The 17,765-nt window shown below is 43.0% G+C and overlaps 2 protein-coding genes across 5 annotated transcripts in view; one reads left to right on the top strand and one right to left on the bottom strand.

Annotated features, from left to right (window-relative positions):
* Atp5pb (ATP synthase peripheral stalk-membrane subunit b) overlaps nucleotides 1–5,761 on the bottom strand; it is a 23,973-nt gene extending 18,212 nt beyond the window's left edge. The window contains exons 1-2 of the mRNA XM_008833947.3: nucleotides 5,603–5,761; nucleotides 5,365–5,401 (exon numbers count right to left, since the gene is read on the bottom strand). Of these exons, the coding sequence (XP_008832169.1) occupies nucleotides 5,365–5,401; nucleotides 5,603–5,642 (77 nt within the window). The 5' untranslated portion in view covers nucleotides 5,643–5,761. The remainder of the gene's footprint in view (nucleotides 1–5,364; nucleotides 5,402–5,602) is intronic.
* An 88-nt stretch (nucleotides 5,762–5,849) lies between these two features.
* On the top strand, nucleotides 5,850–13,272 carry Wdr77 (WD repeat domain 77). Of its 4 annotated transcripts, none has more exons than XM_017798405.2 (10): nucleotides 5,850–6,105; nucleotides 6,332–6,517; nucleotides 7,375–7,516; nucleotides 7,999–8,048; nucleotides 10,395–10,465; nucleotides 10,582–10,636; nucleotides 11,088–11,159; nucleotides 11,623–11,731; nucleotides 12,273–12,339; nucleotides 12,970–13,272. In XM_017798405.2, the coding sequence occupies exons 1-10, from the start codon at nucleotides 5,991–5,993 to the stop codon at nucleotides 13,129–13,131; spliced, it is 1,029 nt and encodes a 342-aa protein (XP_017653894.1). In that variant the 5' UTR covers nucleotides 5,850–5,990; the 3' UTR covers nucleotides 13,132–13,272. The 4 variants fall into 4 exon arrangements, with proteins under 4 accessions (XP_017653894.1, XP_017653895.1, XP_008832167.1 ...); XM_017798406.2 differs by lacking the exon at nucleotides 12,970–13,272 and adding an exon at nucleotides 12,615–12,857 and having other exon boundaries at nucleotides 12,273–12,341; XM_008833945.2 differs by lacking the exon at nucleotides 12,273–12,339 and having other exon boundaries at nucleotides 12,903–13,272.
* The last annotated feature ends 4,493 nt before the right edge of the window (nucleotides 13,273–17,765 follow it).

Raw genomic sequence — 17,765 nt, 5'->3', positions numbered from 1 at the left:
CACCTTTGAAAGTGATGTATCCTTGCTACTGAATATGTTAAAGCTGTAATGAAATGCTTCTTCTAATCATGTGGTCATTAAATTTAAAAAAAATTAAAATAAACTTTAGAATAAAAAATAAGATATTAAAAAAAGGAAAAAAAAGCAAGTTTCATAGATGATTTATCTATGACTTGCCATGTCAATTAGGAATGATGAACGTAAGAAAAGACTCTCCAGCCACATTCTCTGGGTTAAAAATCCTAGACCTGCCACCTGGCATTGAGCAGAGGTTTTTAAAAATTTCTTATTTCTGTTTTATGTGTCTGTGTGTTTTGCCTGCATATTTTAAGTACACTATGTGCATGTAGTGTTCAGAGGTCAAAAAAGGGTATGCATCTTCTGGAACTAGAGTTAAGGACAGGTATTAGTTGTCATGTGGGTGATGGAAACAGAACCTGGGTCCTTTGCAAGAGAAGCAAGTGTTCCTAATTGCTGAGCCATCTTTCCAGCCCCAAACTTAAGTTTTTTTTTTTTTCTCCAAATTTAATTTTATTACTTAGTATGTATACAGGCAACTTACAACTTACAGAAATTGGTTCTCTTTTTTCACCACTTGGGTTCAGGGGACAGAACTCAGCTATACCTGTCAGTCTTGGCAGTGGGCAGCTTAACCTGTAGAGCCCTCTGGCTAGTCTTAGAACTAAAGCATGTTACTTTAAATAGTAATTGTGAGGAGTTAACATGCTTAGAATAGTTCTTGGCATATGGTCAAGTTTCATATGAGCAGTCACCTACTCTAAGCCTGCTGTGTTGTAAGTCACATTGACTTTGAATATTTCCTTTGACAGACTGCTTGGCATTAAGTGGAGCAGACCTTTTTGGGGTAGCTCTAATTATGTTCACCTTTGAGCTGCTATATACATCCTTGGAACTTCAATATATTTGTTCTAATTATTCTTGTCTATGAAGATGATACATATATTTGAGGTAAATACCTCAGTTTCCTCACAATTCTGGGATTTGTTGTTTGGGTGGGGAGATCCAGAACTGAACATAGTATTTTAATTAAACTTGACCAATTCAGTCATTCTACAAATATTAGAACTTGATATTGCCAGTTCTAGACTTGACCCATTACACTACATGGAGTTTAAATGATTTCATTGATGTTTATGGAGTGCTATGTATTAAACCCAGGACTGGGTGCATGGCAGGTTCTTTATCACAGAGTTACACCCTCAGTTCTATGTTTATCTTCTGAATATTATTTATGCCTCCAAATATATCAGCTAATCTAACTAGCTTTGAAATGGAAGAATCATGCCCAAGATCTGATTTCTCAACTTCAGCATGACTTATATTTTGTACTGGATAATTCTTTGTTGTGAGGGTTTCTTATGTGCACTGTTAAATGTTTGGTAGTATTCCTATACCTTTTGCATATTATATACCAATAATGCCCCTTCCTTCACATACCCAATGGTAGCAACCAAAAATATCTCCAGACACTGGCAAATGTCCTCTGCAAGGCAAAACTATTTGAAGGTTGAATCCTACTGATTTAAATTGTATTACTAGAGAACTTCCTATAGAACCTTCCCAACTGACTGTCTCGGTTGAAGCCTTCATTTTCTTTTTTTTTTAAAAACTTCACTTTAATGAATTCTGGTCCTATGGGAGAGTAGCAACTGCTCTTAATTGCTGAGCCTTCAACCCTATTTTCTCTTTCTTAACTACTTTAACAACCCCAAACCCGATTTCTGTACTTGTCAAATATTCCTTAAATGTAGCCCTTTCACATTATTGACAATATTTCTAAAATATGAACATGACTTGAAAACTCAATAGGCTCCCTTCTATCTACAAAAAAACAAATTGAGCATACCTGATCCAGTACCTGCCAAATTTTGTAACCCCATCTTTCTTCAGTCTCTTATGTCTACTCATAAGCACCTACTCACATCTCTGAAAAAGAAATACTTGCCTTCTATCGCTCCGTTTAGTATGGCTTTTATTTAATGACTGCCAAGTATAACCAGTCTTCAGAATATCTCAAAGCCTATCTTTTACAAAGACAAATTCTTCAACAAAGGGTGCTGGAAAAATTGGATATCTGCATGTAGAAGAATGAAACTAGATCCCCATCTCTCACCATGCACAAAATCAATTCCAAACACAGCAAAGGCCTTAGTAAGATCTGAAACTCCCAAAACTTCACAGGAACAGAGAAAACAGACATAGGCAAGTACTTTCTGAGGTAACTGTTCAAGAAAAAATGCCAACAACTGAAAAATGGAATTTCATAAAATTAAAAAACTTCTTCACTGAATGGAGAAAAACTTTGCTAACTTCTGCCAGAGGGTTAATACCTACACCATATATACAGATATAAAACGAAATGACAAGAAATTCCAATCAACAAATGGGCTAATGAAATAGGCACTTCTCAAAAGATGAAGGAGCTGGAGAAATGGCTCAGAGGTTAAGAACACTGGCTGCTCTTGCAGAAGACCTGGGTTTGGTTCCCAGCAACCACATGGCTAACAACACTCCCTAACTCCAGTTCCAGGGAATCCAATAGGCCCTTTTCTGCCCTCTACAGGCACTACATGCACAGTGTACTTGTAGGCAAAACACTCATACATATAAGACTTATCTTAAAACACCAAAACTTGGGCTGGAAAGATGGCTCAGAGATTAAGAGTTGTTTTGTGTTCTGCTCTTCCAGAGGACCCGAGTTTGGTTTCTAGCACCTATCCTGGGTGACTAACTCCGGGTCCAGGGAATCTGATGCCCTCTTCTGGCCTCCTTAGGTACCTGCACACATGTGGCATATAGTCTCTCTCTCACGCCTCCTCCCCTGCAATTATACTGAGCTGGACATGGTGGCACAAACCTTTAATGCCAGCACTCAAGAAGCAGAGGCAGGTGATCTCTCTGACTCTGAGGCCAAAAAACAACAATGAAACAAAGCACATCAATTTTATTGCAGCACCACTGACAATAGTTACTCTAGGTATCTGCCAATTAAAAGAATGGATGTGAATGTGGCACATACACACAATGGAACTTTATTTAGCTATAAAGAACAAAATTATGTTATCTGTAGGAAAAAAACTAACTAGAGATTATCACATTAGGCAAGTCAGTCTCAGAAAGATAAACACTATGCTTTCTTTCGTGGATCCTAGATTTTATATATGCACATAACCATGTGTGCGTATCAAAGTGGGAATGATAGTGTCCAGGGAAATAAAGAGGACTCACTGGAGGGAGAGGAGAGAGAGGAGGGCAGGGGAGTACCGAGGAGAAATATGCTTGCTCAAATCACATTATATACTTGTATGAAAATGTCCTTATAAAAACCAATATTGTGTGTACAGTGAATACATGCCAATAAAAATAAATGAACTTGAAGCTGGAAAGATGGCTCAGTGGTTGAGTGCTTTGCAGTTCTTCCAGAGAACTGCAGTTTAATACCCAGTCCCCTGTTGGGTAGCTCACAATTACTCTGGGTGATCCAATGCCCTCTTCTGGCCTTTGCAGGCACTGCACACATTCATTTTCATTCATTCATTCATTCATTCATTCATTCATTCATTCATATTCTCTCTTTCCTGATAGAAATAAAAGTAAATCTTAATAAAAGAGCTTGGCAGGTATCAGAGAACTAGCAAGGTTAGCAAACTGAAAAGCGAGCTAAAAGGAAGCTGGAAGGTGGAGAAAGAATCAAGAAGTAAAACATGACTGATTCATGCTGAGTTTTCTGAATGATGCTAATTGTGGATTTTATTTCATGAGGGGTTGGTGCTCTGAAGGTTTTAGGTGGGGGACTGCCTTAATCTCCTTGCTACTCTGAGCACTGACTCTACTGGGGTTAAAAACAAAACAAACACCCCCTCCAAACAAGACTTTAGTTTGGCTAATGAAATGACCTGTGTCAAAATTTAAGGTTGTTCATGCCACAGTAATTAATGGTAGTGGAAGTAGAGTCAAAAGCTGATCTGGAGGACAAGTCCTGCTGGTGTACTGGAGATGGAATGTGAAGGAAAAATGAAGGCTGTTCCCCATCTTCTACATATAGTTACTTTGCTTATTTTTATTTACTTTTTTTTTTATTTTATTTTATGTGTCTTACCTGCATGGATGTGGGTGCACCCATGTCATGCAATGAGCAGAGGTCAGTAGAGGGTGTTGGATCCCCTGAAACTGTAGTTAGATGGCTGTTATCTGCCATGTGCGTGCTGGTGCTGGTAACCAAACCCAGGTCCCTCTGCAAGAGCAGCCAGTGCCCTTAACCTCTCCAGATCCCGTTTGAGGCTCACAGTGAGGTACACCCCCAGCAGTTATTTTTCAGTATACTTTATGGAGTCCTTTTTCTCCAACAAGTTAGAAGCAGTCAATTATACTCCCCCTTTGTTGCATACACAACTGCACATAAATTGAAGCCACTGTTTCAAGTGCAGGGTAGTAACCAAAGTCTGGATTAAATGTGGGAGTTACACACACACACACACACACACACACACACGCACACACACCTCACTGGGCATGGTGGCACTGGCCTTTAATCCCAGCACTTGGGAAGCAGAGGCAGGAGGATCTCTGCTGAGTTTGAGGCCAGCCTGCTCTACATAACAAGTTCCAGGCCAGAAAGGACTGCACTGTGTGACCCTGTCTCAAGAAAACCAAAACAAACCAACACCCACCCCACCCCTTACACACATAAAAATCCCAACATGTTTTAAGAAACAATTTCAACTGTAACAGCTGCTAAGCACAACAGGCACTGTTTTTGGAGTGTTCCAGGAATCAAGACTCTCCTCACAGCGAGTAAGTGGAGGCGCCGGGTGTACCCTGTTCCACCTTTGGAGCCTCTAAACCACTACTCTATGGCTGACTCTAAGATTTAGAGTGGCTGTGAGCTCTGTGAAGAGAGGCCACTCTCAGTCTTATTGAATCCTTGATTATAAGTGGCAAGATAAACACGTACAGAATCAACGAATGAATTCTTTGACTCTTGATCTGTAAACAGAAATTTGGGAAACACTGGGAAAAAAAAAAAAGCAACATACTCTCTAACGAAACTTCTTCCTGGGTATGTAATCTAGTAACTAATTCCGAGTTCTGCGTTAACTGAAGGTCACAGGGAGGGGCGAGTCTTATGAGGCAAGTCGTTTCTAGTTTGGTAGAACACTTAACGTCCTTTGATAGTTATCATTAGGGGATCTGGTAATGTTCCAAGTGATCACATCATCTGTCTGAATGAGGACTTACAACCCCCCAAATAAAGACAAACAGCAATTTCTGACATAAAGCTAAGTAAACAGAACTAAAAGGTGACAGACAAGGGCGAAGGGACGCGTCACACCGCGCACTTACCCGGGCCCCAGGACGGCTGCGTTCTTCAGGCACGGGGCTGCAAACACAAGACACGGGTCAGCAAGGTGCACCGTCCTCGGGCTTCATCACTAGCCCGTGCACCCCTCCTCTACATCCCCGAGACGAGGCTCTCGCCCCAGCTCGTCCCGAACATCGCAGTGCCCTTCTTCGCCCACTTCCCCCGTCCCCGGGTCCCCAAGGCACCCCGACACCACAGCCCGGGACCCACACCGCTCACCCGCTGTGGCCGCGGCAGCAAACACCACTCGGGATAGCATGGTCAGCGCAGGTCCAGAATGCGGGCTTTGCGTCCCCCCAACCCCGACCTGAGACCGTCAGGGCCAGAAACAAGATGGCAGCTCACACGTCACGCGAGAAGAGAGCGCGTACCTCCCCTCAGCCGGCTGGGATTCCTTTTTTCTCGCGAGAATAGGCACAGCGCTTGAGAACCCGCTGCGGGAGGGGCTAGCCGGCTGGAAGCGGAGACACAATTCTCGCGAGAAGTAGAGGAGCCCGGAGCCTTCTGCTGGGGGCGGAGGCCTAGGGGTGCAGCACGTGGGATTTGCGCCAGCGCGGAATCGGGCTGCCGGGCCGTTTGGGTCCAGGACGGATTTGGAACCGTGGAGATGAGGAAAGAAACGCCACCGCCGCTCGTGCCGCCCGCGGCCCGGGAATGGAACCTCCCTCCAAATGCTCCCGCCTGTATGGAGCGGCAATTGGAGGCTGCGCGGTACCGGTCTGGTGAGCCAAGTCCCCGCGCCTGGCAGCCCCCCATCCCGGCCATTGGCGCCCCTCCCAAGCCCGTCCAGCCTGGGGCGCCATCCCGATCCCGGCACCTACAGCTGCCCTAACCCGGCCCAGTATTCCCTGAACTCAGAGCCAGATTCGGCTCGCTTGTGGGGCTGTGCGGTTACCTTGGAGACCCGCAAACGCTGACATCCGGGTAATTTCCCTCTTCTCACCCTAGATGGGTCCCTTCTGCTTGGGGCTTCCAGCCTGAGTGGTCGCTGCTGGGCCGGCTCCCTCTGGTTTTTCAAGGATCCCTGCGCGGCCCCCAACGAAGGGTTCTGCTCCGCCGGCGTCCAGACCGAGGCCGGTGTGGCTGACCTCACTTGGGTAGGGGACAAAGGTATCCTGGTGGCTTCTGATTCAGGTGAGTTACTCCCCCCTTCTCCCAGTGGAATTGAAGCTTTGGGTACAGGTTGGGCTGGGCTTTGTGGGTTCTTTAGTTGTCCTATGCTCAGCATTTGGAGATGGTAGTGTTGTTCCCTAACGCGAACTTTAGTGTAGAGAGTTGAGTACTTTTTCTGAGATTCTACATTGCCAGGTGATCACTACCCAGTAAAATTCCTCTAGAAATTAATTTTAATCTTCCCCTGGCCCGAGAGAATGTAGATTTCAAAGATGATGGTGAAAACAGCCTGTGCTAATTGCCTCCTATTTTTGGGGGGGGGGTTACAGGGAATTGAACCCAGGGTTCTTGCTAGGCAAGTGCTCTACCACCAGACTGCATGAGCAGCCCTTCATTTCATTTTGTTTTGAATGTCAGGCCGAGGAATATAGACTTTGACATTGAAAAGAAAAAATAATGAAATAAAAATTAAAGTAGTTCAATCACATATTTATCCATGTCCTAATAACTGGGAAGTGATAGCCTCACTGAACTGGACAGCTTAGAACTTCATCCTTGTCTCCCTGGGAACTGGTTTCCAGGAGTTCTTTCTCTGGAAGCAGAATAAAGGATTTCCTTGTCGTTTTTTCTAGGTGCTTTCCTCACATAGTTGTCTAGGCTGTTACTAGGAAAGCAATGAAACAGCATCAAACTAAATGCCCTCGAAATTAGCCAAGCTTTAACAACATGAACTTTGCTTTTACAGGAGTAACTTTTCTGTTAGTTTGGAGACAGTACCTGCTTGATTCCTAGAAGTGAATGATTGACTTTGTATAATCTAAGCTTATGGGTTTATGGTCCCCTCACTCCCATACCTCACTCCATTCCATCTCCAACAGGTGCTGTTGAATTGTGGGAGCTAGATGAGAATGAGACACTTATTGTCAGCAAGTTCTGCAAGTATGAGCATGATGACATTGTGTCTACTGTCAGTGTCCTGAGCTCTGGCACACAAGCCATCAGTGGTAGCAAAGACTTCTGGTGGGTCCCTGCTTTCCTTTGTCCTGTCTCTAGGCTTCCTCTGGGTGCCCTTACCATCCTACTAACTCAAGTAATGTTTTGGGCTGTTTTATGAGTATAGAAATTGTGACATGCCTTTAAGTTTTCCACAGAGATTTGGTAATGCATTGCTATTAGACAGGAGTCCAGGAGGTAGGCATGCATGTTGCTTAAAGGAAATTCTTTTTTGAACACATCTTTATGTTGACAGTGCAAGTCAAGATTGCTTCCTGGAGCAGGGTATGGTGGCATACACCTTTTATGCCAGCACTTGGAAGGCAGAGGCAGGTAGATCTCTGAGATAGAGGCCAACCTGGTCTACAGAGGGAGTTCCAGGTCACCTGGGCTACAGGGAGACTTTATATATATTAAAAAAAAAAAAAAAAAGCCCCCCCCCCCCCCAGAAACAAAAACAGAAAACACAACAAAAGAAGATTGTTAGCTGTTTCTTTTTTGCCTTTTAGCATCAAGATTTGGGACCTGGTCCAGCAGATGGTCTTGAATTCATACCGAGGTGAATATTCCTTTTTATTAAGTTCTGGCTGCCTTTTATTCTCCCCTTTGGGCTTTTTGAACTTTATTTGGATAATAGCGTCAGCAATTTCATGCTCTCTTGGTAGGTTCTGTTGTTGTTCTTCAAACTACAGTTAGGTTCCAGTATCTGCCCCCTTGTCCTTTTCTTTGTGCTCCTATTCTGTTGATGGTCTCACACCTTTTGACTACATAGGGCTTAACACCCTCTGTCCTCTTAGACGCCTCCCCTTTCCCCACTCTTACTAGGTCATCGGGTCCTTTGAGGCTTTGTCCATTTCATCAGTGCCCTTCCTGTTCATTTCTTATATCCCATTCACCATCAAGATTTATCAACAGACAGTGTCACTCATTTCTTCATCTATAATCTTTGACTCTTGGTTCTTCATTGGTTTCTGTGGCCTGCAGATGAAGATTTCATTTTCTTGTCAGCATTCAAGCCCTCTTATGACAGTAAGCGTGTAAGCTTTTTTGCATTTAACTTAACCTAGACATAGTGGAGCCTTGCTGTTCTCAAGGGATAAATCCTGAGACTTTGGACTTTCTCTCTCTCTCTCTCTCTCTCTCTCTCTCTCTCTCTCTCTCTCTCTCTCTGTGTGTGTGTGTGTGTATATATATATGTGGATGTGGAGGCCAGAGGGCAACCTTGGAGCTGTCCACCTTATTTTCTGAGATGGGAACTCTCACTAGGACCTGGAGCTCACAGATGAGAGGCTATGCTGCTGGCCAGGGGGCCCTATGATTCACTTGTCTTTGCATCCTCAGAGCTGGTATTATAAGCATGTGCTGCCACACATCAGTTTTTGTGGAATCTAGGCCCTTATGCTGATGTGGCAAGCACTTTACCAGTGGAGTCATCTTCCTAACCCAGACTTTTGAATCTTCATATACCATTGTTTTCTTTAGTGTTTGTGCTATAACACTTAACAGAGTTAGAAGTTCACTTTATTTTGGTAGCAATTCTTCATGAATTGTGGATTCATGAAGATGGATTGTATAGCAAGGAAAGAATTACGGAGGATGATTTAATCCTTAAAACAGAGCCACATTAAGATGACCCTGGAAGGGCTGATTAAATGATTTTAGCGATAGTGATTTTACAATCTTTAATTAATGTGTAGCAGGGATCTTAAACTTTGTTTGATGTGTAAAAGAATTTAAAAGCCATATTCCTCCTTTTATATCTTAAATTTGATAACTAAAAGATTTAAGTAGGGTGTGCATGATGGCCTGGTGGTAAGGGCACTTGCTGCTGAGCCTGGTCTGGTGACCAGAGTTTGATTTCTGGAACCCACCTGGTAGGACAGAACTGACTCTGGAAAGTTGGCTTTCATGTATGCACTATGGCAAGCACACACACACATACCCCGACACATACAATAAATAAATGTTAAAAAAGTGAAGAAAAGATTAAAATAATTGTCAAGCTAATTTTTGGCATACCATTTATTTTCGTACATTTTTTTTCTAGCAAGTGTTTGTCAGAATTTTAGAATTGCTGAGCAAACCTATTTATAGAAAATGCTAACAAAATAGCCTATTGGAACAAATCAGTTTGTACTGTTAGTAAAGTTAGACTTCACTCTCTTGACTTCTTTTGTCAATCAGATAAACTTGTCCTTATGGCAACAATCATTTATCTTATCAGTTTTCACTATTAGTAGCAGAGTGATAAGTCAGATAAGTCACTAAATCATACTTGTATTTGTGATATTTCTGAAACAAAGTCAGTCCTGGAAACAGTTTTACCCAGGCGCCCTTTTGCTTTTTTGGCTCTTGAGAGAATAGCTCCTTTTGCCTCTTAAAGTGGGCAAAGGGTGATGTGAAAGCATAGGCCATTCAATTTTAGGGATGAGAATAGAAAAACCAAGTTGCTTAAAACTGAGTACGAACTCTCAAGTTTTTCCTTACTACATAGAGGCCTGTGTACTTGGGTATGGAAGCTGCTCTAATAGAATTATTAAGCTGCTTCTTTCAGGATGTCTGCACTACAGGCAGGGGTCCTTCATATTCTTACTAGCATCTAATTGCTTCATCACTGTCTTTGCCAGTTTATATTTTTTTGGTCTTTTTGAGACAGGGTCTCCCTGTAGCCCTAGTTGGCCTGGAACTTGGTAAGTAGACCAGGCTGGCCTTGAACTCAGAGATCTGCCTCCCGACTGGCCAGTTTTTTTTTTCCAGTGCTTTTTTTAGGTTTTATAACTCTCACCTTTTCCTCTTATATTGTTCTAATCCTTAATCCATTATAAGATTTATTAGGTTGTATCATGAGGGCAGGCCTGTTTCTTACCTCCTGATGCCTCTTCTCTGCCATATTTCTCTCTTACAGCTCATGCGGGGCAGGTTACCTGTGTTGCTGCCTCTCCCCACAAGGACTCTGTGTTTCTTTCATGCAGTGAGGTGAGATACAGTCGATTCCCACAGCTGAACTTTAGTAGACCCAAATCCCTGATGTGGAGACTGGCCAGCATCTGTTCCTTTGGATAGTGAAGCCATTTTTCTGTTCTTCTCCCCAGGACAGTAGAATTTTACTCTGGGACACCCGTTGTCCCAAGCCAGCATCACAGATGGGTGAGTCTGAAGCCATTGGTGAGAGTGGTGCTGGGAGCCCACTTGAAGAGGCTTTCTTTGACCACAGTCAGTGCAGAGTCCCCCGTGCTCACTTGCTGTGACATAGCTGACACATTCTGTCACAGTGAGGCTCTACTGACCATATTATGTGCAATGAGTATCAAGAGGAAGGGCTGGCTTCCGGGTAGGTGATTTACTCTAAACAGTTGGATAAAAGGGCTAAGCTTATTATTTTTATGCTTGTGGTTAAAATGTGCATGTGACTTATACCCACGAATGACAGGAGGCTAATGGATAGATGTAGGTTTTGGGGCTCAGGGATGAGGCCCTGACTGCCTTAGCGGGATTTGAGGAGTGCACTGAAGGTATTCCCAGGATTTAGCATGACTTCATTTTAAAAACTGCTTCTAGCTTGTGGGTTTTGTTCCATACCTCCCTCTCTTCTTTGCAGGCTGCAATGTTTCTGGCTACCTTCCTACCTCCCTGGCTTGGCATCCTCAGCAGAGTGAAGTCTTTGTCTTTGGTAAGGGAGTGTGACAGGCTGCATATTGACTTTGGGAACGGAGAGAATGAGAAGGAGCCACATTAGTGGTGTACACGCTCTTGTCAGCACACACAAGCACTACTTGAATGATACCAGCTTTGTTTAGCTTTGAAGGACATCGTGAATTTTATTTGTTTGTTTCTGGTAGATTTGATTTCTGGAGTGGTTAGAAATCAGTGGGCCACATGGCAAGTGGATTGCTGTATAGGGAATTATGTTCTGCTGTGGATAAGTGTGGCTATGCATATGATAAAGTTTATGGTTAAAGTAGTAACTACTTCATTAATTTTCATACCCACACAGACTTACTGTCCCTACCTTGCAAAAGAGGAAACTTAGGGTGGTAAACTTGTCAACTTGAAAAACTAGGTCCAAATCCAGGACTGGCTGGCATCAAAGCCCCTGTTCTTAACTACTATGATGTGGTCTGTCTCTCCTCCAGGTGATGAGAATGGGGCTGTCTCCCTTGTGGACACCAAGAATGCAAGCTGTATTCTGAGCTCAGCTGTGCACTCCCAGTGTGTCACTGGGTTGGCGTTCTCTCCACACAGGTATGGTTCTTTGTCACAGGGACCTGGCAAGGGTGGATGGGCACAGTGGTGAAGGGAGGGGGTGGAGAGGATGCTGGGATGTATCTCTTGGCAAAGCATTATCTGGTTACATTGTTCCTTAGTTAGGGTAGTACTAGGATTTTCCTAAGCTAGTCAGTAATCAGTTATCTCAGCTAGTCCTTATTAGGGTTGTACAGTCTGAAAATAGCTAAAATGTGGCCTGATTCCTGCTCAACACCCAAGATTAATATTGTGGGCTTCTAGCACTGTGTGGTTACAGGAGCCTGTGTCCCTGGGTCATTGCCAAAGCAATAGAGAGGGACCTGATGGCATGATTTAATTGCCAGAATGATTTCTGTGAACCCTGGCTCCTCACTTTCCTTATCTTTCCTTGGAAGTGTAACAGTAGCCAGACTTTAACTCAAACTGGGGATCAGGCTGTCTTCTACCCTGGCTCAGTTTGCAGTGGGAATGGGGCTGGTCTATCAGACTCTCTTGGAATCCATGGGATTTATCCTCTCATCCCTTTCTGTTCTTATAGTGTTCCCTTTCTGGCCTCTCTCAGTGAAGATTGTTCAATTGCTGTTCTGGATTCACGCCTTTCTGAGGTGTAAGTTTGAAGTATAATTCTATGGTTAGGAATTGGGGGTCAAGACCAGTGGGCAAGCAGGTCCTTTTTCTCTTCAGGAAAGTGCATGGCCTCTTTGGAGGGAGAGTTCTTTGTCTGTATCTGTAGACCGAGCACTGGAAGCAGGCAGACTACAGGCCACCCTGTTCCTGGGGCTGATGTGCACACAGCCTGCTGTGTTCTTCATAATCAAGGACTACAGATGGGTGGAATTTCTAAGTCTAGTATTATTCTAGTCCTATCCTTTTTATGTAGGGAACTGCTTCTATGAAGAGGCATCTGTCTGCCGTGATTTGCTATTTCTCCCTGGCCACATCACCTCCTTGTTGTCCACCATTTCTTCATCTATGAACATCGATGATCCATGACACCACTGTAGATAGCTGCACTGCTGTCTTGGTGGTGAGGCAGTATAGATGATGAACTGTTGGTAACATCAAAAAATGTGTCCTGGATGTTTTGGATTTTCTTTCTTCCTGTTTTCTCTTGTTTCTACCACAGCCTCTCCCAGTGTGTCACTGGGTTGGCATTCTCTCCACACAGTGTTCCCTTTCTGGCCTCTCTCAGTGAAGATTGTTCAGTTGCTGTTCTGGATTCACGCCTTTCTGAGGTGTTTAGAAGCCGAGCCCACAGAGACTTTGTGAGAGATGCTACTTGGTCCCCACTCAATCACTCCCTTCTGACCACAGTTGGTTGGGATCATCAGGTCGTCCACCATGTTGTGCCCATAGAGCCTCTCCCAGCCCCTGGACCTGAGACTGTTGTGGAGTAGATTGGATTTCAGAGAAAAGCCCTCCACACAAGAGAATCCACTCCTTTGCCCCTGCCTTCAGTTTGTGAGATAACATAGGAGTCTTGTAGAGCCTTGTAGACTTGTTAGTACTGAGAAGTTAGAGGCATTGATTCTTAGACTAAAGTATCCTTCATCTTCTCCAAATAATGCTTCACACTACCCTGGCCCCCCAAAAAAGTGAACAAAGGGTTTTATGCTTCTTGTGTGTATGAGGAATTGGCTCTGTCTTGGTGGGATATAGTATGTGGGTATCCCTAGATTCTTGGGAGTAGCTCACACTACTCAGAGATAAGGATATCTTTTATTTTTTTTTAGAGTTTAATTCATCATTATGGGAAATATTTCCATTCACAAAAGTCCAGCCCAGTATATCTTCGAGAAAAATGACATACCATAGTTTTGTACAACTCTATGTCTTAAAACTGAGTCAAATCCATTTTCTGGCTGAATGAATATGGCTGGTGCCAATGTAGTGCTTGCTTACCCTCCGCCCCTTCCTCAGTGTTGTGTATAAGAGATGTTTTTCTGTCATCGATTTGACAGAAAAGTTTAGGGCATATTTCAGTGAAGTCAGAAAACTGACATGAACTGTTGCAGAAAACTCTTGCCATTTTTCCCACATGAAGGTAGCCTGGGTACTGCACCTGCCTCTGGATCCCTCTGGATATATGAAGTCTGAAAGCTTTATTTGTGGACTTTATAAGATTTTAAGATCAGGGAAACCATCAGAAATACTCGTGGGTGAAATAAAGACTTTCACTGTTGTTGGACTGTTTATTTTAAGCTGTTATTACCTGCTTCGCTTACATTTCTGTGGTTCCCAGAGCACAGAGTAGCTAGGTGGAACATAAATATTTACAATTTGCAGTGATAGAGTATTTGTTGCTATTTTGTAGTCATGGGTCAATTACTGATTATGTTGAAACTAAATACAGCTATGTACTTTGGAGCTTTGCAAGCTTAGGGTAGGTAAAAGCACATGACATGGACAACCTGAGGATTGAGCTTCCCTGCTCTGCCTGCCAAGTGGCCTGCTTTTTAATCACCCTTGAGTAAAGCACAGGGGAATCTGCAGTTGGGATCTCCCAGCTTTAGCCTGGGTGTGATCAAGACTTCTAGTTCTTAGAGCTTCCTTGGAAGGAGTAGGATGACTAAATGGAACCAACTTCACTTCTGCTTCAGGTAAAGCTTGCATTTTGTGGTCCCTTAAAAATACAGGCATGAGTTGTGTGTGGTGGTGCATGCCTTTAGTCCCAGCAAAGGCAGGTGGAGACGATCTCAGAAAAGAGGCATGAGTTTCATGAATAGGTATTTGTGTAGTCCTCTTGGGCTTAAGACTGATAGATACAAAAATAACAAAAGAAAATGTGTGTGATTAGTGTGGCTAAAATTGACATCAAAGAAGGGAAACAACCACCTTAGTCTTCATTGTTCAGAAAATCTAGTTTGCCTCAGCTCTGTATTGGTAATTCACATTCCTTAATGATTGCCTCATACATGAACCTAACCAAAGCCATGGTAGCAATGACTAATAGTTTTGGATGAATGTATATTATAGTAAGCAAAGAAGATAGCTCAAAAGATGACTTCAAAATAATCAGATGTAAAATTGGGGTGTTCACGTCTGGAGAATAATCCCAGGAAAGCAAGCATAGGCTTCCTGATGACTGGGAACAGGGTAATTTTCAAAAGCAAACAATACTTATTTTCCCTTTCGTGTTACTACTGGTTCTCTCAAGTTAAATGCATTCCCTCAGCTTTGGTATTGTGATTTGTCCATTAGTCTGTTCCACTGTCCTGCTGTTCTCTTGTCCACCAAGGTCTGTGCTCAGTCCTTGAATAGGACACATAAGTAGTTCCACAAGGAACACTGAAGGTCTGTATGGTTTCAAGTGACACCAGGTATTGCTGACTCTCTAGTTATTTCACTACCCCAAAGAACAGCTGGAGTCTGGTTCTTTAGTAAATAGGTGTGTGGACGTTTCTTAGTGACTCCTGTCATAGCATCAAGAATACCTAATCCCTGACACTTTGAGCCTCTGTTTTCTCCAAGCAGGATATTAGGAAGGATAGGCTATTGAGGAAGACAGCCCCCCCCCATATTTTCTTATAAAAATTACTCAGTTTCAGAGGGCTCCATCCAAACAGTTATTAAGCTATTTTGTGTACGTGTGTGTGTGTGTGCGCGCGTGTGAAAGCTTAAGCAGAGTGTGTGGGAGATCAAGAGAATTTGTATCTAGTCAGTGTAGTGAGCTGCATATTAATATGAATAACATTAGAAATCGGAAATTTTGTTTGGCAAAGGGGTAAGCAAGCTGTAGTCTTAATTTTGAGCCAAATAATTTCTCTCAAGAACTTCATCCACAGTCTGCACAATACTCCTTTGTAAAGTAAGCAAGGTAGGTAGACTGCTGTTGAATATCCAAACACCTTGTGAAATTTCCCATGAACACTGGAGTTTGTACTTCGTATGGAAACATGGATGTTTTCATCTTCACCTAGGAAAGATACTATCCAAAGGGTCTGGGGAAAATGAGCTTCTGGAAAGGAGGGGTTAGCTATGTTACATGGTTCATTGTTTGAACATTCTCACATGATAAGGATTTTAATTGTCCGTGTCAGATTCTACAAGCATTTCATTTTGGGAGGCACTTTGCTAAAAATAGAATTGTTTCAAGTAGAAGATTTCTACTTGGATAGTTAACTCTTGGAGTCTCAGCAAAATAATGATTATCAGAAAATGCAGTTTTCCAGCTGCAAACTAAGCTTCAGGTTCTGCTGTCTCTGATCTGTTAGAAATCATCTGCTGTTAGCTGGGCTCAGAAACATTTATCTGGGTGTGCCTCTGGTTTTGCATTTTCTCCATTTATTCCAAAGGCAGACTATTAACTCTTGGATCCATAACTACTACAGTGGTAATCGTGGATCCTTTAGTAACAGAACTCAGTTCATAAGCCTGGGCTGAGATCCTGTCTCAAACAAACAAACAAAAAAAACAAAACAAAACCAGGGTTTGAAAAAAAAAAAACCCTGAAACTAATGAATAAATGGAACCATTTCTTCAATCTAGTGGTATGAAAGTCTTATGTTGTAGCAACATGCTCTCAGACTTGTGTCAGAAGTAAGCAAGAAACAAGATCTGTGGAAACATACACATTTTTGAATACATATTAAAATAGACACATTCAGTACTAAGATAAAATCCTTTATGTACAACCCCAAATCATCTTTTATACCAAATATTGAGAAACTGCCTTCACTTTAAAGATAATTGTAGTTGATTAGAAAATGTTCATTCAGGTTTAACCCTGGAATGTGCTCAATACTGGAGTTTTATATCTTTCATACAACTGATTTCATCTAAACATAGTTCTCCAATTCATTCACATGAATAAAAAAGTTATATTTGAATGCTTTAATAAAACCAAGGTGTTTCACATTCGTGTTCCTGCCTTCATCCAGTTGAATCTAAGGGAATACGGGAGGGATCACACTGCTTTGGCGGCATTCTTTGGTTATCCAAGTAAAATGCAATTGTAAATGCCTTGCCTGTAGGAACAGGCTAAACACTAAGGAGGGATATTTTATAAATACCCAGTGGGTATGTGAGATAAAAAAGCATTGACCGTATGTTTCTCTTTTTGACAGCAAGAACTCAAGGAAAAGGATTGTGAGCAAATGGATTGACACAGTGCACTGGTTTTCAATGTAATTCCCATTCAGCATTTGACTATTTGTCATCTACCATGCATACAGAATCAGAGCATGGTCACCCCTGAGTTAAGCAGAGGTCATTTCTGGCATCTATTGTTCTGTCTTGGTTTTCTTGACATCATAGCTACTCTTGTAGATATGGAAAAGTCAGGTGTAGACTGGCAAGCAAATAGCACTGACAGCTAGTGCCCCTGCCAGCAGTGTGAGTGGAAGGGCACAAATCTAGTGGGACATCTTAGTCATGCAGAATCTTGGGAGATTGGGTGCAGTAGGGGAAGGCTAAGATGCTGAGACATGTCGCGAGCCACGACTCTGTCCAGCAGAGCCGAGGAAAAACGACACAGACACCAAGGTGAGGTTCAAGCTTCTGTTTCTCTTTCTTCCTTTATTCTCTCATTCTCTTCACTATGATGCTGTCTCCTATGATGCTGTCTCTGTCTCCTATGATGCTGTCTCTCATGATGCTGTCTCTGTCCCCTATGATGCTGTCTCTCATGATGCTGTCTCTGTCCCCTATGATGCTGTCTCTCATGATGCTGTCTCTGTCTCCTGTGATGCTGTCTCTCATGATGCTGTCTCTGTCTCCTGTGATGCTGTCTCTGTCTTTCTATTACACACTTCAGCTCTTTATATAGCGTTTCCAACAGCCCTCCCCCCAGCCGGTACCAATCAGGGCTCACACACGTGCAGCGGCCAGGCAGAGTGTAGCTCATAGGCACGTAGCAAGATCATCAGGCTGGCAGCACCTGTTTTGGGGCTCACCATACTTCAGAGTTGGGGTAAACAAGCGGGATTCACGAGCCTTGGCAATCAGCCAAGAGTTGAAGTAAACAGCACGAGGTTTGGCAGCCAGCCAGGGCTCCATCTTTGGCTGGCTCGGCTGTGCTCGCTTCCCACAA

Source organism: Nannospalax galili, unplaced genomic scaffold (assembly GCF_000622305.1).
Source record: "Nannospalax galili isolate Female #2095 unplaced genomic scaffold, S.galili_v1.0 scaffold475, whole genome shotgun sequence".
In the NCBI taxonomy this organism is placed as follows: domain Eukaryota; kingdom Metazoa; phylum Chordata; class Mammalia; order Rodentia; family Spalacidae; genus Nannospalax; species Nannospalax galili.
This window is presented reverse-complemented; position numbering and strand designations above follow the sequence as displayed.